This window comes from Bos indicus x Bos taurus, chromosome X (assembly GCF_003369695.1).
Source record: "Bos indicus x Bos taurus breed Angus x Brahman F1 hybrid chromosome X, Bos_hybrid_MaternalHap_v2.0, whole genome shotgun sequence".
Lineage (NCBI taxonomy): Eukaryota > Metazoa > Chordata > Mammalia > Artiodactyla > Bovidae > Bos > Bos indicus x Bos taurus.
In genome coordinates, this window is record NC_040105.1 from 52341084 (window position 1) to 52366670 (window position 25587).

The following is a 25587-nucleotide window of genomic DNA, read 5'->3' on the forward strand; positions in this document are numbered from 1 at the left end:
TTTGACATACTGTTTGTTGACTCTCAGGAATGAAAATAACAGTTAACAGATACTGAGGGCCTTCTATATGCTAGGTAGTATACAACAATCCTTCAAGGTAAGTATTACCATTCTCATACAACATCACTCAGTTTCAGAACCCGGGACTTACCCAAGGCCACATAACTAGAAAATGGCAGAGCTGGTGGGACTAGACGTCAGGCCTCTCTGACTACAGGGTGTGAATTCCTACCAGTGTTCCCCACTCCCTTAGAGATGATGCCCTTAGCTCAGCAGGCAGAATGAATATACTTAACTGGGACATGGTATAGATTAGAAACATGATTAGAAACTGATAACTGAAGGAATGACACTCTCCATCCCCTTCAAACATACTCAAGCTTACAGCAGATGCTTAATATATCCAGGAAATGTTTGCAAAGAGTATATATTATTTTTAGTGAATATATATTAAGGCTGCTCAAAAATATACATTCACTTTTCTGTTTACTCAGCATTTATTTACTGCTTACCATGCCAGGCGCTAAGGATGTATAAGATCACAAGGTCCCTGCCCTTAAGGAATTCACAGTCTGATGGAGGAACACAAAATAAGCACTTAAGCAGCATGTAGTGAAAATGAAAGTTGCTCAATCATGTCCCACTCTGCAACCCAATGGACTATACAGTGCATGGAATTCTCCAGGCCCAATACTGGAGTGGGTAGCCTTTCCCTTCTCCAGGGGATCTTCCCAACCCAGGGATCCGAACCCAGGTCTCCCACACTGCAGGCGGATTCTTTACCAGCTGAGCCACCAGGGAAGCCCAAGAATACTGTAGTGGGTAGCCTATCCCTTCTTCAGGGGATCTTCCCGACCAGGAATCCAACTGGGGTCTCCTGCATTGCAGGTGGATTCTTTACCAACTGAGCTATCAGGTAAGCCCAATCAGCATGTAGAGAAGTATTCTAAAATGTGCACAGTAGGTTCTTGAACTATTTATGCTTTAGGCCCACAACTGATGAGTAACTTAGAGCTCCTCAAATGCAGTAGATGCCTGCTGCTGCTGCGGCTGCTAAGTTGCTTCAGTCATGTCCGACTCTGTGCCACCCCATAGACGGCAGCCCACCAGGCTCCCCCGTCCCTGGGATTCTCCAGGCGAGAACACTGGAGTGGGTTGCCATTTCCTTCTCCAATGCATGAAAGTGAAAAGTGAAAGGGAAATCGCTCAGTGGTGTCCGACTCTTAACAACCCCAAGCCTACCAGGCTCCTCCGTCCATGGGATTTTCCAGGCAAGAGTACTGGAGTGGGGTGCCATTGCCTTCCCCAGTAGATGCCTGATCTATGGGCAAAGTATTGGTTTGATAGTCAAAACAGTTGCAATAAACCTATTCAGAAACTGCTCACAAACATGCACACAATGGGAGCAGAGGTACACATAGTAGATACTCAAATATAAGGAGGGGGCTATACACAATAAATAAAATCCATGCACACAAATACATAATAAGTACACTGTAGGCTCACAAGTGGGCACAGAGTAGGTACTTCAAATGGTGGGCACTGGTAGGCAATACATATGCTGTTGTTAAAATCCAATAGTTAAAATATATATACTCTCAGGCTTATTTTTGTAGGGGTACATGCCACAAATGAAAGTTGCTCAGTCGTGTCCGACTCGGCCACTCCAGTCCATGGAATTCTCTAAGCCAGAATACTGGAGTGGGTAGCCTTTCCCTTCTCCAGAGGATCTTCCCAACCCAGAGATCAAACCCAAGTCTCCCGCATTGTAGGCGGATTCTTTACCAATTGAGCCAGAAGGGAGGCCCACATGCCACAAATAAGGACACGATAAAAGTGTTCATTAAAATGCTGACTGACAATGACTCTTTGGAGCTAAGGATGGAAGCCCCATCTCTGAGAAGCCTCTACACGCAAACTTGGACAAATAAATATTTCCTTCCTCTCCTTGGGGCCCAGGATTCTAAAAATCCGCAATCCCCGAGAAGGGAGCAGCATCTCGGCTTCCTTTTTTCAAAGCCCCAGAGGTGTCAGAGCCTAGACCTGGGAGCTATGTATGTCTCTCGTAACCTGCGGGCCTGCAGAAGGGTCCCTTGCAATCACGGACTCGAAGCCACCTTCTGTGGCCCACACCGGAAAGACCCGGGAGGAGAGCATGTTGGGGCGGGGCTCGCGCCAGTGTTGAGGTCATCGAGTGGGTGCCAGTTTGGACCCACCACCCACCAACGCCAACTCCTCTTCCGGTCTCCCTCCGTAACGCGCATGCGCAGCACTGGCCTTTAAACGTGCACCGCCGGTCCGTCCGGAAAGAGGGACCGATTTGCTAATTTCAACTTTGTTCCTCCGCCGCTAAGGCGGACTATTTACTCTCAGTCTGGGAAGCAGTTTTAAGTTCCCGCTTCCTGATAGGGGATCCACGCCTGCCGATTCAGCTCAGTCCCCACGGGGTGATGGCTTCCTAGGGCTTGGCCTCTCGCAAGGCATACGAGGCTCGGAGGGACATCCCGCGGAGGGATCCGGTTTGTTGTGGTGAAGGGAGGGGGGGGGAGACGGTGAGAAACCAAGATGGCGGCGGCGGCACTAAAGGCCGCGGCGGTTGGGAGTTAACTGTGGTGGTGAAGGCTGTGGTAGTTGGGAGACAGCGGCAGAGTTTGGAACGAACGGAGCGGGACGAAGAGGCGATAGAGTAGCGTCAGTCTGAGCCTCTCAGAGCGCGGCAGCTACACGTCCCCTGGGCCCTCGGCGGGCGGCGGCCGCCCCGCTTAGGGCCTAGTCTCCGAGCAGTGCCTCGGCTTCGTACAGCGGCGTCCGCCATGAGTCCTTAAGGGCGGTCCGAGCCCTCCAGTCCTAGGGCGCACCATGGAGCCGGGGTCTGACGACTTTCTACCGCCGCCGGAGTGCCCGGTGTTCGAGCCTAGCTGGGCGGAGTTCCGAGACCCTCTTGGCTACATTGCGAAAATCAGGCCCATCGCCGAGAAGTCGGGCATTTGCAAGATCCGCCCACCCGCGGTAAGGCCTTGGGCCGGTGGTCGCCGGAGATGAAGAACTAGGGTAGCGGGCGGAGAGGTCCAGATCAGAGGGCAGCTCGAGGTGTGGGGAGATGGGGTGGCTAGCACCGTTGTGGATGCGGCGCGGGTCGGAGAAATGGTGCTGGGGGCAAGGGGTCTTTCGTGGTGGCCCTAAGTCAGAGACCCACTCCCACTCCATCCTTCAGGATCACTCTTAGTAAGATTCAAGAAACGGATGCCTAGTGGCCCCGGGGAGAGTTCACAGAGAGGTACCCCAAACATCTCTTGGTTACCCCGAACCACCTAGGTCAAGGCTGCTCTAAAGGTCTTTTCTCCCATTTACTGGCATCACTTCTCTTAATGCACGCAGTGTGGTGTAATGAAAAGATCACAGCTCTGAAGGGAGATAGACCTTCAGAACTCCACTCTGCAGTTTACCAGCTGTGTGACCTTGGTCAAGTAATGTAATTTCTCTGAGCCTGTGAAATGGGTTCCATGAATGGTTATTTCGAGAACTGGATTAAACTAGGTAGCGTCTATGTGTAGTAGGCACTAGGTAAGTGGTAATTATTGTGACTGCGAAGGTGTTTGATGTGGTCATTGGTTTGCTTCTATGTGGGTTGACTCATATTTACTCATAGCCTGCCAGGCCAATACATTTATGATAATATTCTGGGCTGGTAGACCAGTCAGGAAATCAGTCTCACAGGGAATGCTGTCTGGCTTCCTTGAGATGGGTTCAGCGAATTGTCCTTTTTTCCTAGTTGAAGGCAATATCTGGGCCTTTCCTGCCCATCACTACCCAGGCTTGAGTCTTGGATCAGTCAGCTTGGGGTGGGGTATGAGTCCTTCTCAGAAGATTTCTACTCTGATCTGTCCCAGGATGTAGGAGGTGCCAGATGATAGGATATTCTTGAACCCTCAGAAACAGAATGGTTGGATGGATGAAGTATGCCTCCTTTGGAACCCTTGATTCCCAGAGGTCAGCGACAAAGGGCGGTGTATCTGTACTCCTAGACCTGGCTTCAGGCCAGGAGAAGTCCCCCAAGCACTAGGATACACTGCCACCCTGCTAGCATCAAAGGGAAATGATGATATATGTTGTTCAGTCACCACTTGGGATTCAAAGGGCAGGAATTGAGTTTGGGTGTTTTTGAGCGGGTGTCTCCTGGCTGAAACCAAATGAGAAACCTCGCTGCCACCTGAGGAGGGCATAACAGGCCTCCTTATTTAACTTGGTGCTTTCTGGTGCTCAGCCATAGATCTAGGCTGGTTTCAAATGGATCCTTTGGGAGGTGTTGGGTAAGCTGATTTCTTCCTTATTGGAGCCTGGCCACATATCTCTGAGGTATCCTTGTCCATGGTGGAAAGGCTAGCAGAAAGGAGAAGCTGGAGTCTTGGGCAGCCTCAGGGAGGCATTCCCTGAAGTGACTTGGCAGGCCTGTGGGAAAGAGGCATATCTGACATAAGGGGTAGTTGAGCCTTGAATTTTGTATCCCATTTTTCTGTCTTGGACTTCTCAGGGCAGACTGGCGTTGTGCACGTGTTGTTACCCTTCCTTGGGAGACCAGGAGTAGGAAATGTGACGTGTGTGTGTCTGTGTGTGTCTGTCTGTGTCTCCTGCAGGGGGCCTTCCTTTGTTACGCTTCTCTTCTCTACCTCAACACTGTACTTCCCTCTAACCCAGGAGATCTGGCTCTTTTTGGTTTTGTTCGGTTTTCCCCTCCTGTAGAGCTGCTCCTAGGCCTCCTTTAGAAGTCCCTCCTAGCGGGACTTCTGGCTGGAATTTAAAGCACTCACCCAAGTGGTGCTTGGGCCCAGAGTTGGAACGTTTGTAGGGGTGGGTGCTTGGAAATTGGAGGTTTGCCTAAGGAAGGGCAGGGGAAGGGTAATTTGGATTCTGAATTGCTAGGCGAGTGGCTGCCACTCTTGGGGAAGATGAGTGCAAGGAGAGTGTTGGTATTCTGGAGTAGACCCAGGGGAGCTTGGAAGGGCCTTGCTTCCTGCATCAGGTGGCCAACCATTTTATCACCATCCTGCCAATACTGACATCCTGAGTATTTGACACATGAGAATATGGGACTGAAGCCAGGATGAGGGAGCTTGTAGGTCCCAGGGAGAGCCAGGCAGGGAGACCACTGAACCTTCCTCAGCTATCTATCTGTTGTATGTACAGCTCCTGCTCTAGGATTTCAGTTCTGCCACTGTCAGGTTGCTTGATGTTGCACTTATTCTTATCTCGAACTTGATTTAGGAGGAAAGAAGGGTGCCTGGAGTTCTGGGTTTGAGCACCTTCCTACCTGGGTTACCTGCGCTGAGGGCAATGCCCTACTGATGGGAGGCAAGGGAGCATGGGGAGCCTGTCTGGACTTGAGCCATATCTTTTTAGTTTGAGTTTTTTTGTTGTTAGTTTTGTTTGTTTTTGCCCCTACTTCACGGAGTCCCATGTGTTTGCTACCTGCTTTGCAGGGGTGGGGGTGGGGATTATGTATGCATGTAAGTATGAGTCCTTTGGTCCCTTTTCTAAAAGTGTGTGTACAGAAGAGGCCAGCAGCTTTTTATGCTCTTTAACTGCCCCTCCCCTTTTCCATGTGAATGCATGTGTGAGTGAATACTGGTATCCTGGTGTAGTGTAAAGAGCCTTGGACCAGTGGTCAGAAGACAGGGGTTCTGGTCTTGGCTCTACCAGTAACTCAGCATGTTATTTTGGAGAAATTACAATTCTTTTCTGGGCCTCATTTCCCCCATTCATTAAATGAAGGCACCGGTCTAGGTTACTCCAGGTTCTTTTCACCATCCCAGCAGGAGCCAGGGTTCTAAGAAGGACTGCTGGGAGGGTGGAGGGAGGAAGGAGCATTGGGGAGGAGGCTCTTTACAGCTGCCTTTTGGGCAGGACACAACAAGCTCCAACTTGGCAGATCAGTCTCCTCTACTTTTGTTATCTTTCCTAACTTCTCTCCTCCTCCCCAAATCCTCCCAATTTTTGCTACCACAGTCAGTGGTGCATTCCAGCGCTTAGAACACCCCTCCCTCCTTCCTACTTCTTCCCCTGCCTCTTCCTGGTACTGGGCAGGTGTTTGAGAGAGGACACATAGGAAGCCTTTCTGACCAGGTGAGTATTGCAAATTCTTGCTCCTTGTCCCTTGCTCTTCCCTGCAGTGTCTATCTCACTGAGAGAACGAACATTAAAGGCCCAAACTTTAAATAGCCCAAATTGGAGCTGAGCTACTCTGCAGATATATTGGGTAGTGAGGTCAGCCTTAGATGTCAAGTATTAATGGTGATTCCTTTGAATAACATTTTCATTTGAAAACCAGTTTAATTTTTCGTATCAGTCTTATGAGGAAACCAGGGCAAGAGTTCATATTGCCACCTTACAGTTAAGGAAACAGATTCAGAAAGGTAAAAATCCCATAACTAGTAAGAAGTAGAGCTAAAATGTGAACCCACGTCTTCTGACTTCAGATCCTGTATGCTTTCCAGTACAGCACATGCCTAAGGGATGTGTGCATAGGGAAAGTTTGAAGTCAGCTGTTTTGGACCTCATTTTTCTATTTCTTAAAGTTGTACCACTGTACTGTTGGAAGGGAATCAGGAGACATTTCCCAGGGTATGTGCATGGGATGTTGAGTATGGACTCGAGGTACTTCTAAAGCTCTGTTGTGAGTTGTGTTTGTATGGGTTGGGTGTTTGCCAGGTTAAAAGGTCTGGGGTGGCTAGAGGTCTGGGAAGCCATGTATGGGGTGCTGAGTTGCTTTTGGTGCCCAGCCTGGTCTTGCACTATGCTGGAATAACCCAACTCCCTTTCCCCTTCTTACCCACTCAGGACTGGCAGCCACCCTTTGCTGTTGAAGTGGACAACTTCAGGTTTACTCCCCGAATCCAGAGGCTGAACGAACTAGAGGTAAGAAGACTAGCAGCTGGTGGTGGGGTTGGGAGAATGGATACCTGAGCTCTGATCCTCTTTCCCTCCTACCTTCTCTGGCTGAGGTACTTTACCTAACTAGGCCTTTATTCTGTCTTGTTAAGTTGCCTGGAGGGCACGGAGAAGCTTTAGAGCTCTGAATATAAACCAGAGCAAGGGCTTTTAGTCTCCCAGATCTGATAGTCCCAAGGCTGGGGATTGTGCTTTTCCCACAAACATTTGGTACTTCTGAAACTCCCCTGTCAACTAACCCACCCTACTTAGGTCAGCAAAAGAGAAATATGAGGCTAACTGAGACCCTTTCTTGCTTGGCCAGCTGAATATGTCCTCATCTATCCAATTCATCTACAGCCCTGTGCTTCCTACCTTCCTTCCATGGTGCTTGGTAAGGTGGAAGGTGAGGTGGATGGGCAGGAACAACAAAAGAACTGGTCTCTGTGGAAGCTGGAATGGTTACAAACTTGGACAGAAGGTCAGGCAAGTAGGCTTTTCCCTCTCCCTTATGTTCTGTACAGGAAATATAGGCCCTTTGCATGGGTAAGGTGAGGTTCTCCATGAAAGACTTGAGAATGCCCCAGAGCAATGAGAGTAGATGCTCTTAAGCCAGTTCCAAGTAAAATCCTGGAGTTTCCCTTGGAAGATGTAGATTAGAAGTATGCTACATACTCCTCTCCCTCACTTTTATGTATCTTCAAGCCTTAATAGATGTCTATGGGTATGGGGCTGACTATTAGGCCCAACCAAATACCCATAACTTAAAAGGTTACTTGTCTTTTAGACTGCAGATCCTCAGCCTTGGCACTATTGACATTTTGGGCCAGGTAATTTATTGTCATGGAGGGCTGTCCTGTGCATTGTAGGATGTCTGTCATCCCTTTAGGATGTCTGTCAGCCCATTAGATACTAGAACATATTACCCTCTCCCAGTTATGGCAACCAAAAAATGTCTCTAGACATTACTTAAATGTCCTCTGGAAGGCAAAATTGCCACTTATTGAGAATCACTCTTCTAGAGTCAGTCTAGGTACTGTTCCGGTCAGGGCAAAAATCATCTTTTGTATGGGATACAAGTTCCTTAGAGAGATGGATCTGACCAGGTCTCTTGGGGTATAGGTAGGGCAAGGTGTAGCCTACCATAGGACAGGGGCAGGTTTTCTAGAGTGAGAGTGCTGGCTAATGAAGGGGCGAGGGGCAGGCATGAGGCCAAGGTTGGAAAGCTAAAGGGTTGAAGTGGAAGGATTAGGGTTCCTGGCCCCTTAGGGATTCTCATAGCAAAGGAGCCATAGGATATTCCTTTCTATGGCTAGACCTTACTTTTCCTCATCTATGAAAGAACTGTCCCTGTATCCCCCTAATGGGATCAGAGCAAAGCAATGAATGGTAAAGACTTAACCTAGTTCTCCCTAAAACTAGGCCCTCTGGCTAGGGTGAGGTGGTTATAGACTTGGGGAGCCCTTCTTGGGTCACAGATTTCAGGAACACATGGCACATGCCTTGTTCCTAGGATCTTTTGCCCACATTGGGTCCTGGGTAGGTCAGGTACCAGTGCTGCTGTGGTACACCATCTCAATTCTTTAGGCCATTTTCTCTTTAGCATGCACTCTCACCCTTTGGCCATCATGGAACAAATTTCATGGTGCATGTGAAGAGGTGAATGTTCTTTTTCGGAGCCTTCATTCTCTGAAACATGCCTAGAGCTTAGATATAATTCTGTAGTTTCCAGAGGGCATTCACTGTTCCTGTCATAAGTCTACTCTTCTGGGGTGAGTGGACTGGGCAGTTGTTTTATTTCCCTCCTAATCAGAAAACAGGGGTCCAGAGAGTAGAACTAATTTACTCAAGACTATATAGCAGATTATTAGCAGAGGAAGAGCAAAAACTTATTTGACACTCAGGTTTCTTGGTACCTGCTGTGTGACTTGAGGAAGCAGAGGCTCTGTAAGAGATGATGATACTCACACAGCCCTGTCAAGGAGACTGAGAAAGAATATATGTAAAGCTTTGGCTGTTGTGACTCAGCCTGCTCTGTTTTGGGACCTTGGGCTTCTCCTGTTGACTGGAAGATGGCAAAGATAACAGAGGTGGGTGAGGTACTACCTAGAGTTGAGGATCCAGTTCACTGGGAGAGGCCTGCTGCTCTGTAGATGAAGTGGGCTGCTCTGTATCCCTTCTCCTGCCCTAAGATTAGGCCAGAAGATGGTCAGGTACAGGGGGAGGCCAGCCTCTCTGAGCCATTTCTTCTCCAGGCCCAGACGAGAGTGAAACTGAACTACTTGGATCAGATTGCCAAATTCTGGGAAATCCAGGGCTCTTCCTTAAAGATTCCCAATGTAGAACGGCGGATCTTGGACCTCTACAGCCTCAGCAAAGTAAGAACAGGTTTTTCTCAAAAAACCTCCCCACCCCACGCCTTAATATCCTTGGTATTCTGGGGGCCACCTTGGTTTGGATATTGGATCTCTAGGCTACAGTGGAAGGGGCACAGCCTGGTAGCACACAAGCTGTCATCAGAACTTCTTGGCATCCCTTGGCTGCAATTTGAGTCTGAGTGGTGGAGGTAGGAGGGGGTAGCCTCCAGTGAAGTAAGGGGATGGAGTTGTCCTCGTTCTTTCTGTACCCACACACAGCAAATCACGTCCCTTCCTGCTTGTCCTTACAGATAGTGGTGGAGGAAGGTGGCTATGAAGCCATCTGCAAGGACCGTCGATGGGCTCGGGTGGCCCAGCGCCTCAACTACCCACCAGGCAAAAACATTGGCTCCCTGCTGCGCTCCCACTATGAACGCATCGTTTACCCCTATGAGATGTACCAGTCTGGAGCCAACCTGGTGGTAAGAATGCCAAGCCAGGGTGGGAGTAGGCTTTCTTCTGCCAGATGCAGATTTCCACACTTGCTCTTAATGGAACTGGTTCAGTGGAGTGGACTGGACATCTGGAGAGGTCCGAAAGAGATGAAGTCTGGTTGTTGGGGAGATGTTTGGAAGGAGGGATGATATAAGCAAAAGCATGAGAATTCTCAGAGTGTGTGCTGGTGTCAGTGGTAAAGACCAGTTAGGCAGGGCCTGTTGGCAGGGGAGCGGGGATGAAACCACAACTTTGGTTGCCATTGGGGGGAGGGTAGAGGGAAGTCCTTGCTATTGGGGGCTGGGGCCCCATGCCCTGACCTTTACCCTTCACCTATCCCCAGCAGTGCAACACACGTCCATTTGATAATGAGGAGAAGGACAAGGAATATAAACCTCACAGTATCCCCCTTCGACAGTCTGTGCAGCCCTCCAAGTTCAACAGCTATGGCCGGCGAGCCAAGAGACTGCAGCCTGATGTGAGTGCTTCCCTACTTTTAACAGAACTTGAGGGGTGAAGAGAGTTCTTTCCCTCTGACCAAGACACTTCCCTGTTCCACTCTCCCTTCTCTTGGTTCTCTGAGTTCTGAAAAGTAGTGTGCCTCTTTCTGGCTTCACTCTTGCTCTTCCTCTACTCTCAACTGAGCTTCTGAGCTGGGTTTTGATCTCTTTGCATAATATCTTCCCTGTGTCTGCGGTTTTTGCCTGCCTTGTTCCTTTCCTGACTCACTCACTCTGCTTATAGGAGAAGAACTCTCTTTCTCCTTACACCTATATTCTAGCCTCAGAAAGAAGCTTATATGTCAGCATTCTTCTGGGCATTGGGGCTACAACAGGAAAGAAGATGGACACTGTCCCTGGGCTCACCAAAGCATGTAATTTACCAGACCATGTTAGTCTCTGCCATTTATTGGTAGTGTCAGATACTTAGATTTCTTTATGTATATCTTTCTCAAGCCCCTTGTAACTGTGAGATAGGAGTTAATATTCTCATTTTACAGTTGGAAAAACTGAGATCCATCTTAATTCCATTCCAGGAGAGGGATGAGGAGGGAGCTCACTTACCCTCAGTCTCCAAAAAGCAATCTAAATTCTTGCCGTGGCCCACCTGTGCTTCAGGCCTGATATGAACTAGTCAGGACTATGATACAGTCCAGGCTGTTCTTTTAGAATGGGGCAACCTGCAATCTTGATTCATTTCCTTCTTTCCTCCTAGCCGGAACCCACAGAAGAAGACATTGAAAAGAATCCTGAGCTAAAGAAGCTGCAGATCTATGGGGCAGGCCCCAAGATGATGGGCCTAGGCCTCATGGCCAAGGATAAGACTCTGCGGAAGAAAGGTGAGGCCTGACAGGCTGGGGAAGTGTGAAGAATGGCCTCACCTGGGGAGAGGAGGCGGGGCCCTAACTGTTCAGACTTGTACTTTAGAGCTATTCTCTCTCCCAGATAAGGAAGGGCCTGAGTGTCCCCCTACTGTAGTGGTGAAGGAGGAGTCAGGCGGGGACATGAAGGTGGAGTCAACCTCACCCAAGACCTTCCTGGAGAGCAAGGAGGAGCTGAGTCACAGCCCAGAACCCTGCACCAAGATGACCATGAGGCTCAGGAGGAACCACAGCAATGCCCAGTTTGTAAGGACCCAGCCCTGACTTCCTAATGCTCTGCTTCTCATCCCTTCAATGAGCATTTCCCCAGCATGGCACTGGACCAGGTTGCATTAAACAGAAAAGTGGGCCTGGTAGGCCCTGTCCTCAGGTAGCTCACTTAATTGGGGAAACAAGGCCAGCTCACATGGAACAAAGAACAGGAAAGGGTGATCAAGTGCTGTTAACATGAAGTGCTGGAAGGGTGCAGAGAAGGAGACTCCCTCTCCATTGTTTCAGGATAAAGGCTAAGCTCCTCATTACCATGCATGATCCAGTCGCAGCAGACCTCTAGCCTCATTCCCCAGCACTGCCCACCTTACTTCTCTGCTATAGCCACACTGAACTGCTTGTAGGTATGTTTGTTTTTTCCCTGAGACGTGCCATGCTTTCTTGCCCCATCCTTTGCACATGCTGTTTCTTCTGCCTGGAAGTTTCCCCCTGTTCTCTGCACCATTGCCAAATCTTAGTTTGCCTTCAGATTTCAGTTAGTTTCAAGTGTTACCTTTTCAGTGAAGTTCTTCCTCAAGGCTGTTCCTCATCTCCAGCTGATTTGTGTGCTTCCTCCTCTAGGTTTCCATAGTACCCTTTTATGGGGAGCTATTGGCAGTTTCTACACTGCCTTTTAATTTTTATGAACTTGTGCTTCTGGACTATTGTATGCCTTTAGAAGGAGGATACCGTGTCTTACTTATCTCTGTACCATAGAGTCTGGCATAGTGTTGAACACCTAAGTGTTCAGTAAATGTTTATTGAATGGATAAAAATGGGGAATTCAGCCCTGAATCATAAAGACTCTGCTCTCACATCTCTACCAGTTAGTTTATTTGGGGAGATTCTTGCTTGCAGTTTAACTCCTGAGCTAGCATGACTAACCTGTACAAGGCTATGAATGATCCAGCCATCAAGCACGGTGGGTTTCTAACAGAGATCTCTGTGGACTAAGATACTGTCTGGAGGAGTATTATGTTTGAAAGGCTGGACGGGGCTTGGGTTGATGAACTGTTGCCTCCCTCCCCTGGCAGATTGAGTCATATGTGTGCCGAATGTGTTCGCGAGGGGATGAGGATGACAAGCTCCTGCTGTGTGATGGCTGTGATGACAACTACCACATCTTCTGCTTGTTGCCTCCTTTGCCTGAGATTCCCAAGGGTGTCTGGCGGTGTCCAAAGTGTGTCATGGCGGTAAGGACTTCCCAGCCCCAATCTGTGTCTGCCTCATAGGCTGTCCTTGCCTTCCTTCATCTGGTCTTATTGAAAGCAGCCTCCTAGCTCAGCCACAGTCTTATGTTTTGGGTCCCTGAGGTTGGGCTAGGTTGGGCAGAGCTTTGGGAGAAAGAAGAGGAGGACATTCAGCCTGTGTTCTCTGGAAGCTCTCAGACCACCTGGGGAGGTGAGATTCATAATTAGATTGTATATGATGACATATAATCAAATGTTAAATTGTGTGTTAGAAATTCAGATGTAGAAGTTCAGAGGAGAGGAAAGTGACTAAGAGTAGTAATCAGGGAAGGTGTCAGCAATTAGATTTGGAGGACAGGAATATGAATAAAAAAATGTCCTTTTGATTTTCAAGTTTTTTATTTTTTATTTCTTTTCGAAAGCTCTATTGTAATAGTCTGGTGTATTTTCTTCTCATCTTTTCATTGTTGCGTATATATAACTATCTTTAACAGGTTTGGGATCATACTGTGTACTTTCATTTGTTACTTTATAATCATTTTTCTGTATTATTCATGAGTATGATTTCTTGTAAAGGGTTCATCATGTGGGTATAATATTTATTAGTTATTTTCTTTCTGTTGTGATAATTAAATTGGTTTACACTGTTGTAGACTTCAGTTACAAGCGTTGGGCAGACTTTCTAGACTGGGGGATGGAGGAGTTCAGGAGTAAGGCTATGTGGGGATAACGTACCTAGTGCAAGAGAGGCAGTGAGGAGAGCACCTGAAGCAGCAGTGAGGGCTAAGAGGCCTGGTAAGTCTGCCAGTTTCATTTCATGAGCCTTTTACCTTGATCCAAATTCTGGGTTGCTCGTCTACATCTTTCCCTGGCTTTCTGGGAGAGTAGATGTTGATAGTCTCTCACCCTGTCAGCTGTGGTCATAGTGTCCAGGTATGCATGTGCACGTGGACACACACACACACTCACACGAGGAAAGAGACTGGGGCAGTGTAACGCCTTGGTAGTGGTGGGGATTCCTTTAGGGAGGAGTTTGAATGCCAACAGTATCATAGACAACAAAGATTGTCAGGTCTACTTAGCTCTCTTCTTTAAGTGGTCTTGGGCCGGTGAACCAGGTTGACATTTAGATTTCAGACATGAGCAGAAGGTGCGTCTGCCTCGGGTACATACAACTCTCATCTAAAACCATGAATATAAGTATAAAATGAGTTAGACATATGTGCTGTTTTATGAGACAGTCTAAAGAGCAGAAAGTGTGGAGTTTGACACTAAGGGTTGGTGCCTTTGTTTCCCATCCTCCGAGCTACTGGAATATTCGGTGTTGTTTTCCCAGGCCTGTAGTTCCAGTCTCGGCATAAAAATTTCTCTAAGCATCCTGTATAAACTCACATTTTGTCTTGAAAGAAAGATAGTGACAGAAGAGAAGGGGGTAGCATATTAAATCAGAGCCCATGGTTTAGATAGTCAAGTCCTGAAGGAAGAGAAGATAAAAGCATGGTAGAAGTGCATGTGAGGAGTGAAGAGACTAACTGCACTGAAGTACTAGGAGAAAAACATAGAGCTATGATGTGAGACCTGCCTCAGGGGCCTTAAGTACAAACCTAGGGCTGTTCTCCCTCCTGATTCCTACCCCATATTCCAGCTCAGCTTTTGGGGATTCTCCACCTCTTTGCCTCTACCTTGGTGACATGTTCTCCTTTGGGTTTCAGGAGTGTAAGCGCCCCCCTGAAGCCTTTGGCTTTGAGCAGGCTACCCGGGAGTACACTCTGCAGAGCTTTGGCGAGATGGCTGACTCCTTTAAAGCCGATTACTTCAACATGCCCGTACACGTAGGTGATGGAGGGCTGGGGTAGTGTCAGGGCTAGGTTCATAGGTGTCTGATGGTCTATAGCTCTCCTGGGTCAATGGGGCCAGGATATGATGAGCCACAGTCATCAGCTACCCCTGTTCCTTTAGATGGTACCCACAGAACTTGTGGAGAAGGAATTCTGGCGGCTGGTGAATAGCATTGAGGAAGATGTAACTGTTGAGTATGGGGCTGACATCCATTCCAAAGAATTTGGTAGCGGGTTCCCCGTCAGTGACAGTAAGCGGCACCTAACCCCTGAGGAGGAGGTGAGTAGATGATTCATGGTTATATTCAGCTGTGTGACTTAGGCAAGTCCTTCAGTATCTGAAAGACCCAGTATCTCTGTAGGAAGGGGACTGTTATCCCTGCCTTATGTGTTGCTATGAGATTTAGATGGGATGATGTGTGTAAAGAGCACAGCCTAGTATCTTGCGTGGCATCTCCAGTCATGAGATTGGCTATTTTTTGTCTGTAGAATGGGAGTAGTATCCATTTCACAAATTTTATAAGAATTAAATGAGAAGGTATTTGAAGTACCTGTCAGAGTACCTGGCTCATTCATAAGAAGTGTTCAGGGACTGGGATTGTAAGTGAAGGAAATAAAGAGGCCCTAGGCCTGTATCACAAGGAGGGTACATTTTGGTCCAGAGCAGGGGCTTTTAACTTGCAGATACTTTTGTGAGTGGGCACATCTATAAATTTTCCTAAAATTGAAGTAAAGTGAAGTGAATCGAAATTTTGTCTATGCATTTGAGGGAGGCAGGGGGAAGAACATCTGTAATATTTTTTAGACGTTTCAGAAAGGTCTGTGACCTCAAAATTAAGGTTCCTTGGAATAAAGAACTCAGCACCTTAGCAAAACTCTCTTTTCCACAAATACCTGACCTATCAGGAGTATGCTACGAGTGGTTGGAACCTGAATGTGATGCCAGTGTTGGAACAGTCTGTACTGTGCCACATCAATGCAGATATCTCTGGCATGAAGGTGCCCTGGCTCTATGTGGGCATGGTCTTCTCGGCCTTTTGTTGGCATATTGAGGATCACTGGAGTTACTCCATTAACTACCTCCACTGGTGAGTGGGGTCCTGGGCAGCCAAGGAAGCATTCAGGGTGGGCTCTTTGAGTGCCCACTCTACGTGTCCCCTTTCTTTTTGGCCAGGGGTGAGCCGAAGACCTGGTATGGGGTACCCTCCCTTGCAGCAGAACATTTGGAAGAGGTGATGAAGAAGCTGACACCTGAGCTCTTTGATAGCCAGCCTGACCTTCTGCACCAACTTGTTACCCTCATGAATCCCAACACCCTCATGTCCCATGGTGTGCCGGTGAGTGCCTAGGAAATGGGCAAAGAATAGGAATGAGTTAGTGATGTCCTGTATGGTGGTGGTGGTGGTCATTGTCTAGAATATACCCCCATGCCTTTCTCATTCTTACTCTCTCTTAATCAGACTGTAGGTTTGATGGAAATAATAGTGCTTAGAGATACAGTGTGATGGTGAGCCACCTCGGCCAGATGTTTCAGGGCAACGCCTTAGGGGTGGATTCCACCAGTAGAAGAGGGAAATGAAGGAAGGACTGGGCAAGACAAGTCTCCTTACTGTTAAGGGCACACATCATTGTCATTCACCTCCTATTGATCATAACTTAGTCACATGGCCACATATAGTTGTGAGAAAAACTGGAAAATCTGATTTTTATTAAGGATGGTCATGTACCAGCTACAAATTGGAGGTCATGTTATTATGGAAGAGGGTGAGAATGGATATAGGGGGACAACTAGCAGTCACTGCTATACTTTCCATATTGTGACCCATCTTGGAGAAGTGAGTAGGTCTGTTTACTTATTTAACAGGTCAGAGTTCTGTGGTGGTAATTACTTTGCAAATACATAAGTGTATCACATCAAAATGTTGTGCACCAACAGGTTATATGTCAGCCGTATCTCAGTAAAGTTGGTGGGGAGTGGGGGGAATTAAGCTAAAAAAAAAAATGCCAATATCTTTCAGCATTTAAAAAAAAAAAAGCTGAACTCAGAGTCCTGGCTTGTCCTATTCTCCTCCTCTGTAGTCTTCTCTCCCACTCTGGGTACACATCCTGGCTTACCTCTAAGGGGCTTTATATTCCTGGGAATTTCTAATGTTGATTAGCATCAGCCAGTTTTCTGGTATGGGTCTTAAAATAACCTGATCAGTAGTCCTGTAGGAATAGGATTGAATACATCTTCCACCTCTGCTTCAGTCTTACTCATTCTGTGGTTATACTTCTCCCCACTCCCTTCACCTCACCACTTCCCCTACACACACACCCCCACACCCCAGCCTTAGCTACCCTGCCACTTACTCTGATGTATGGGACATGGTAGACAGTCAGTACATACTGAATTAATCTCCTTGAAATTCCTGGTCACCTGAACAGCAGGTCTTTGGACTAGGTCAGTGGTTCTCACCAGAATTTCTTGCCTTCAGCTTGTTTTACTATACTATATAATCTGCAAGTGATACTTTTACACATTTTAGTGGTACTTAGCTAAGGATTGAGATACCTAGGAAATTAGAGGAAATGAATTCTGCAACAGTTCAGGTCACCTTCCTCCACTTGGGGGAGGTCGGGGGGGTTACATTTTCCCTCTCTGCCTCACCCCGTTTGAAAATGACTGGGCTCAAGGTATGGAAATGATCAAGGGCATTTCAAGTTATGCTCTTTGCAAGTTAGACATTGAGTCTGACCTTTCCTCAGACTACTTCCTGATTCACAGCATCCTTTCTTTCCCACAATGTCAAGAATTGTACGAGTAGGAGAGGATTCTCCTTAAGGATTCAGACAGCTAAGATGCATATATATGTGTGTGTGTGTATATATATATATATATATATATAATATATATAAATATATATAATATATATAGCTATTCAATCCTTGCCTCTTGTTTAAAAAAGTCTTATCACAGACTCTTAACATGTGCTCTTTGCATCCACCTCCATAGCATTTCTTCTGCTCATAGCCCCCCAGCTTCTCTGGCCAACTGCTGTTTCACCACCTCACCCTCTGTCTGCCCTGCCACTCCTATAGGTAGTTCCCAGCATCTCCAGGCTCTTTGGACTTGGCAGTATCCCCTCCATCAAGACATCTGATTTTTCATATTCACATGTTGGCAAACTAGAATTTAGCTAGCTGAAGCTCCCTCAGCCATCTTTGGTTGCCCCCACCCTACCCGCTACCATCTTACCCATCTTCCCCTTTGGTGAGAGAAGGCTATTTCTTTTTATAGATAAAAGATATATAGTATACGTATTTTTATTATAAAAGAAACAGCACCCCCCTTTCAAAAAAAAAAAAAGGAAATACAAAGGTCACCTCTATTTTCCTCCACATTTTGTTGTTTCCACCTGTTTTTTATGTAAATTTTGACATAACAGTAATCAGTGTATGGATTTTTATAATCTCTTTTGTTAAGTTTGATCATCTAGAATGGCTTTGTCCAGCTTGATAGCCACTAGCCACATGTGGCTGTTGAGCACTTGAAACATGAGTAGTCATAACTGAAATGTATTTAAAGTATAAAGCACATGTTGGATTTCAAGGTGTAATATGAAACAGTTTAAAATATCTCACTAATACTTCTGTATACCAGTTACACATTAAAATGATATTGTAGATATAGTAAATAAAATATATTGAAGTTAATTTTACTTTTTTAACGTGGCTATTAGAGAATTTGAAAAGTATTTGTGTGGCTGGCATATTTCTGTTGGACAGTGCTGGTTTAGAATGATTTTTGCTTCCTCACCATGAACTATTCATACCATCTTTTTTGAAATACAACTTTATTGCAGTATAATTTACATACCATAAAAATCATGCATTTTAAATGCACGATTCAGTGAATCTACAAAGTTGTGCTACCATTACTTTATTCCAGTTTTAAAACATTTCCATCACCTCAAAAGGATCCTGTGTACCCTTTTGCAGTCACTCTCCATTCCAACCCCTAGTCTCAAGCAACCACTAATTGACTGACTCTAAAAATTTGCTTTTTCTAGACAGTTCATATAAATGGAATAATATGTGGTCTTTGTATATCCGGCTTTTCATTTAACATAATGTTTTTGAGGTTCATCTGTGTTAGAGCTTGTTTCAGAACTACCTTTTTAAGGTGGACTAATATTATATTGTATGGATATACTAAATTTTGTTTGTCTATTCACCAGTTGATGGACTTTGGGGTCATTTTTTTAATAGCTGCAGAATGTGAGGAAAGTTTTTTAAAAAAAACTGTATAGGAAGAAAATAGTAAAGTGACATTGCCAAAATGAGGGTACAGGAGCATTAGGTTTTATTTCTGGCTCTGCTACTTGAGGCTTTTCTAGGACTCAGTTTTCACATCTATAAAATCAAGGCTGGGACTAGATCATTCAACAGATATTGCTGGAACTCCCTGTGTGCAAGGCCTCTGGTCAACACCCTGAAAGTAAATAAACCAATCCCTGCCTTTGGTCGTGTGTAGTTGAGTAGAGGACAGAGATGAGTAAACAACTGGAATAAAATATTATTAGGGGTGTTACAGAAGAAAAACAGACTGGGTCATTAGGAAGTTGAGGGAGGGAGGGGTCAGGAAAGTATTTGTAGAAGTGGCGACACTTGAAGGAAGAGTAAGAGTTTGTCTGTTGGGGCTATGGCTTTATCATGTAGATATGAGGATTTGAGTGAGAGGTTCTCAACAGGGACATTACATGATCAGATTTGCATTTTGGTTGGGGAAGACAATTCTGGTTGATAATGGGGGCCAGTGCGGCAGTACAAGTAGTAAATACTGATATTGTCTCTTAAGTAGGCGTAGATTTGAGAAGAAAATGTATTGGAGGTAGGAGCTGATACATGACCTGAATAAATTTGGAGATTCAATATTGTTAGGATGCTGATTCTCTCCACATTAATCTAGAATCCTAGCAGAGGAATTGTGTTGAAGGCTATAAACCTTTTAGGTTCTTAGTATATATTAGCAATTTTGCTTTCTAGAGAGAAGTTATTGGTCCCCATACCTGCACTGTACTTATTTCAGTGTGTCTTCATCAGCGTTAAATGTTTGTCTTAAAAAACTTTGTAAGACTTCTTGGTAATGGTGGCAAACTAAACATACACATGGCTACTTCCATTCCTTATTGAAACTTCACTTAAATGACACAAAGGGATTTTTTTTTAAGGTAAAAAAAATCACAATGATGGGGAAAACAAGAGACAATGAAAAAATTCTTGAAACTAGGAAACAGGAAAACTGAAACTTAAATCAGTACCTGGAACATCTGCGAATCAATCTGAAAGCCGTGGGAACCTCACCCACACTAGGTAGCGGGAAATGTGACCCTCCCTCACTAGCAAAAGATTGTGAGGTGTACTTTTGAAATTGATCTCTGGATTGAGGTCTTTTAGGTACAATTGAGGTATAGTGAAAATACTAGAATTCATTGTATACTTACTGAATGTTGAGGTTCCCAGCCATCTTCCTCCACTTGACTCTTAGAACACTGGTAGCCAAACCTTTTTTCTTCGGGCACAGAAAATGGGTGAGTTTTCTCTGGGGACTCTTAACTGGCTCAGAAGGAAAGACCTAGAGTTTCCCAAACTAAGTGGCTTTACCCTACAGTGAAGCTTACAGTTGACAAACTTCATCTCAGTACTCAGAACTTCTATTCAGTCTTTTCCTTTCTTACTTTTGAATATAAGTAGATAACCGAGAAAACTCTAGAACAAAGTAGAACCAAATGGTAAAAAAGCAGTTTGAACAGAGGGTAGGCTGGGAGAAATAAACTTCAAAAAGAAAAGGAAAAGAAACCTCATTAAAACTTTCAGAGATGAGCATATGTTGCAAACATAAAATAAGAACAAGATGCTATTTTAAAAGAACATGCTAAGAACAAAAAAGAGCTCTTGGAAATTAAAATTAATGATAACAAAAGTGGAAAACTAAATAAAAAGCATAGAAGATAAACAGTTAAGGATATCTCCCAGAAGATAGAATAAAAAGTTAAAGGCAGAAAAAGCTAGAGAAAATCAGAGAACTTTTTCTGGTAGTTCAATATTCAATAATTCTCTCTGAAAAGAGAATAAATGAAAACTGAAAGGATCAAATTATTAATGAAATTGTTTAAGAAAATTGCCCTCAACTACGAGAGTCTCCAGAATCAAAGGGCCTACCCAGTACATGAATGAGAATAGATCCATACCAAGGTATATCTGGTGAATTTTCACAAACACTGGGACCAGAAAACTCGTACAAGCTTTCTGAGAGAAAACTGGTTTCATTCAAAGCATTACAGATCAGAATGGCTTCAAACTTTCAAAAGCAACATTGGAATCCAGAACACTAGAACCATGCCTTCAAAATGATTTTCAACTTAGAATTTTATATGTGCCGTCAAATTATCAAATGTGAGAGTAGAATAGAGATATTTTTCTAAATTCTTCCCACTGTTTCTCAGGAAGCTGTTGGATGATGTGCTTAATTAACCACAGCAAAGGAACAAACCAAGAAAGAGGAAGACATGGGATCTAGGAAACAGGAAATCTGTCATGGGAGAGTGACAATCCAGGGAGGGCAGCTGGTCCAAATTGTAACAGATCATAAGGCTCTATCAGAGATTGCTACAGAAAGGTGAAAAGTGATAGAGTTTTACATTTGTCAAAAAGGTTGGGATTAACTTACTAATGCATGCATAGAAAACTAAGCAAATTGATAAATAGAAGGCTGTTTTTAATATAGTCTTGAGGCATGATATTTAGAATTGTTAAGGTGAATGCCAAAATAATCAGAAGAGGTGAAAACCAATGGCTGTAGGAAATGGAGAATGGCAGGGCCTGCTGATTTTATAACAGATTTTGTAGAACCACTTGGTGTGAAACTGCTTACATGACTGGTAACAAAAATTGTTACTGAGAAAGGAATGGCCAGCTTAATGGAAAGTTATATTTTGAATTTTTATAAAAATTATTAAGGAAGTTGAAATATTTTGGTATATTTCCTGCTTTTGACTCAAATTCTCTTTTTTTAAAATTAATTTATTTATTTTAATTGGAGGCTAATTACTTTACAATATTTCCTGTCGTCACAAATCAAAACCTTGAGAACAGAGACCAGTGGTCCTCTCTGTTGGAGTTGGAGGATCTGGGAATCTGTTGTCAGACCATTCCCTGAGACTTTCCTTCCTCTCCTTGAGGACTCTGCACTTAGATGAGGTTTCTGTAGACTATGGAAAACTTCTATCTCAGCGATCTTGGCTTTTCTTCCTCAGGTTGTCCGCACAAACCAGTGTGCAGGAGAATTCGTCATTACCTTCCCTCGTGCTTACCACAGTGGCTTTAACCAAGGCTACAACTTTGCTGAGGCTGTCAACTTTTGCACTGCTGACTGGGTGAGTCTGGAGTGTGATGAGGGGTGGCAAGGAGAAGCAGGAGGGTGGTAGGGAAGCTGAGGCACCATGGCCTCCAGACTTGGCTATGCTCAACCTTGAACCTGACCACAGCTGCCAGCTGGGCGCCAGTGCATTGAGCACTACCGCCGACTCCGAAGATATTGTGTCTTCTCCCATGAGGAGCTCATCTGCAAGATGGCTGCTTGTCCAGAGAAGCTGGACCTGAATCTAGCAGCAGCTGTGCATAAAGAGATGTTCATCATGGTGCAGGAGGAGCGGCGTCTACGAAAGGCCCTGTTGGAGAAGGTGAGTGGTGGGGAGAGTATACAGGATTGGGTACCCTAGTCTGGCAGAGATAGGAGAGGAGGAAGTAGTAGTAGGCTCTACTCTTGGGAAGTACTGAAAAGAACTAGACACATCTAAGTTGAAAACTACATTCCATTCTCTACCATTTACTAATAACTGTTGGCAAGTTAATTTACTTGACTGAGCCTCAGCATCCCCATCTGAAAAAAAATGGAATTATAATAGTGCTTATCTTTTTGGATAGTTGAGTGGATTTAAGTTGTTAAGTGGGCTTCCCAGGTGGCTCAGATGGTGTAGTGTCTGCCTGCATTGAGGGAGACCCAGGTTCGATCCCTTGGGTCAGGAAGATTCCCTGGAGAAGGAAATGGCAACCCACTCTAGTACTCTTGCCTGGAAAATTCCATGGATGGAGGAGCCTGGTAGGTTACAGTCTATGGGGTCGCAAAGAGCTGGACATGACTGAGTGACTTTACTTTCACTTTCTTTTCTTTCAAGATGTTAAGTAAGTGACCCATAGCAGGTGCTGGTATAGCTGCTATTCATGATTATTTAAATAACCCAATAAGACCAACTGACATAACAAAACCCCCATTTGCTGGTAAGCTTGGACAACCTTTTTAGGTTACCTAACCTTTCATAGTCTTACTCTCCCACTCTATAAAATGGGAATAAATACCTCTTGTGAGGTGGTTGTAAAGCTTGAGTAAGATGATTTATGTCAAAGCATCTATTACTGCACTTTCAGTGTAGCAGCTGCTGTTATTGATAATATTAATACATGAACAAAATAATTGAAATATGGGATATTAAATGCCATTTTATTGCAGTTCAAATGGTTTAGCAGTTCAGATTGGGTTCGTGTTACTGAGTAGAAGGCAGATAGATTCCTCATAACTTATCAGTTTTATTTGAAGGTGAGTGGGACTGCTGTTCATGTAGTTTAGCTGCCTTAAAGCTCCAAACTTGCTCAGTTAGGGAATTGATTTAGTGAGAGTGCTCCATAGGATGCACAAAAGAATGCTGGTCTTGAGGAATCCCATGCTGGATCCCTTTTCTTAAAATAAGGAAATTTAGGCTAATATTTTCTTATTTTAAAGCTCATTTATAACTTCCCTATGAGCATGGGCTGTAAGAATTGCAGCTTTGGTAAGTGTTGGAGGTCTGGGGCCTATCAGTCTGTGGTATTAGTTGATGGGCTTTTCTAGGCATAATTTTTTCTCTCTGTTCAGTGCTGTTATTAAGTGATGACTTTGGGGCTGTGCTAGGCTATAGGAAGGAGCCAAAGTAAGGTGGGAAAAGTAGATGTTCCCATACTAACACTCAGAATTCTCTATTCTCAAAATCTCAGAATTTGGCCCTTACCTAAGAGAAGAATTCTGGAACCCCCAGTCTCAAAATTCTGTAAAAGATTGTGTGTGTGTGTGTGTGTGTGTGTGTGTGTGTGTGTGTGAGAGAGAGAGTCCTTTTCTAGCGAGAGGGCTCGAATTCTGTAAAAGATTGTGTGTGATTGTGTGTGTGTGTGTTTGTATATGTTTGTATATATGTTTGAGTCCTTTTCTAGCAAGAGGGCTCATAGCTTACATCCAGTTCTCTAAGGAGTTCATGATCCAGGAATACCTAGGGGGTTCACCCTAAGAGCAGCATTCTCTAGCTTCAGATTCAAAATAGGCTGTAGTCACATTCTCACTTTGTGCAAGTTACTCTCTCTAAGACTTTGAGATAGCCCCGTGAAATATGTGTCTTTATCTGAAAATTAGCTAATATCAGTAAATATTTGTTGAATGCCCATTTTCCCCCCTCCTATAGTCATCATGTTATAGATTAGACTCCCCCAAATCTATTTATTTTCTAACTGGAAGTTTGTCCTTTGACCAGCATCTTCCTTTTTTCCTACCTCCCTAGCCCTTGGCCACCACCATTCTACTCTGTTTCTTGTTTGTTTTGTTTGGCCGTGCTGCAAGCCAGCTTGCAGGATCGCAGTCCCCCCTCCAGGGGCTGAACCCAGGGCATGGCAGTGAAAACCTGGGATTCTAACCACTAGGCCACCAGGGAACTCCTACTACTCTGTTTTTAGGAGTTTGGCTTTTTTGGATTCCATATATAAGTTATACTCTGTGATATTTGTCTTTTTTGTCTGATTTAACTTATATAATGCCCTCAAGGTCCATCTGTGTTGTCACAAATGGCAAGATTGCTGTCTTCCACATGGCTGAGTAATACATATTCCATTATATGTATATGTACATATACACATACATACACCACATCATCTTAATCCATTCATCCATTTATGGACTCTTAGGTTATTTCCGTATCTTGGCTATTGTGAATAATGCTGTAGTGAACATGAGAGTGCAGATATCTTTTTGAGATCCTAGTTTCATTTCCTTTGGAGTATACCCAGAAGAGGGATTGCTAGATCATATGGTTAATTCTATTTTAATTTTTTGAGAAACCTTCATACTGTTTTCCAAAGTGGCTGTACCAGTTTGCATTCCTACCACAGTGCACAGTTTCCCTTGTCTCCACCTTCTCTCCAACACGTTATCTCTTTTCTTTCTGATGATAACCCATTCTGACTGGTGGGAGGGGATATTAATGGTTTTGATTTGCATTTTCCTGGTGGTTAGTAATGTTGTACATTTTTTCATGTACCTATTAGCCATTTATATGTCTTCTTTGGAAAAACATCTTTTCAGGTCCTCTGCCCAGTTCTTATTTGGGTGTTTGGGGTTTTGCTGTTGAATTGTATGAGTCCTTTATATACTTTGGATGTTAACCATTTATCAGATAGACAGTTTGCAAATATTTTCTCCCATTCCATGGGTTGCATTTTCATTTTGTTGATGATTTCTTCTGCTGTGCAGATGCTTTTTAGTTTGATATAGTTCCACTTATTTATTTTTGCTTTTGTTGCTTGTGCTTTTTAAATATACCATGTATAAGAAATCATTGCCCACACCAATGTCCAGGAACATTTTCCCTATATTTTCTTCTAGGAGTTTTATGGTTTCAGTTCTTACATTTAAGTTTTTAATCTATTTCAAGTTAATTTTCATGAGTGATATAAGATAAAGGTCCAGTTTCATTTTTCTACCTGTGATTATCCAGTTTTCCCAGCACCATTTATTGAAGAGACTATCTTTTCCCCACTGAGTATTCTTGACTCCCTTGTCAAATATTAGTTGAGTGTATGTATGAGAGTTTATTTTTGGGCTTACCATTGGTTTATGTGTCTATTTTTATGTCATTACCATACTGTTTTGATTACTGCAGCTTTGTAATATAGTTTGAAATCAAGAAACTTGATACCTCCAGCTTTGTTTTTCTTTCTCAAGGTTACTTTGACTTTTGAGGGCCTGTTGTGGTTCCACTATTCTAAGTGCTAAGATACTTTTCTAAGTCCTTAGTGACTTTACCTTTGTTAAT

At 44.4% G+C, this 25587-nt stretch overlaps 1 protein-coding gene across 9 annotated transcripts in view; it reads left to right on the forward strand.

Annotated features, from left to right (window-relative positions):
* The first annotated feature begins 2322 nt into the window (after positions 1-2322).
* Positions 2323-25587, forward strand: part of KDM5C (lysine demethylase 5C) — a 31235-nt gene continuing 7970 nt past the window's right edge. For 2 of the 9 annotated variants that reach the window (XM_027535259.1, XM_027535265.1), the window contains exons 1-14: positions 2325-3009; positions 6835-6912; positions 9180-9302; positions 9593-9763; positions 10120-10254; positions 10992-11115; positions 11222-11403; positions 12441-12599; positions 14309-14428; positions 14556-14714; positions 15341-15522; positions 15609-15771; positions 21733-21852; positions 21964-22158. In XM_027535259.1, the coding sequence (XP_027391060.1) occupies positions 2860-3009; positions 6835-6912; positions 9180-9302; positions 9593-9763; positions 10120-10254; positions 10992-11115; positions 11222-11403; positions 12441-12599; positions 14309-14428; positions 14556-14714; positions 15341-15522; positions 15609-15771; positions 21733-21852; positions 21964-22158 (2061 nt within the window). In that variant the 5' untranslated portion in view covers positions 2325-2859. Of the gene's footprint in view, positions 3010-6834; positions 6913-9179; positions 9303-9592; positions 9764-10119; positions 10255-10991; positions 11116-11221; positions 11404-12440; positions 12600-14308; positions 14429-14555; positions 14715-15340; positions 15523-15608; positions 15772-21732; positions 21853-21963; positions 22159-25587 lie in introns of all 9 variants that reach the window. The other 7 variants (XM_027535261.1, XM_027535260.1, XM_027535264.1 and 4 more) reach the window with 7 other exon arrangements.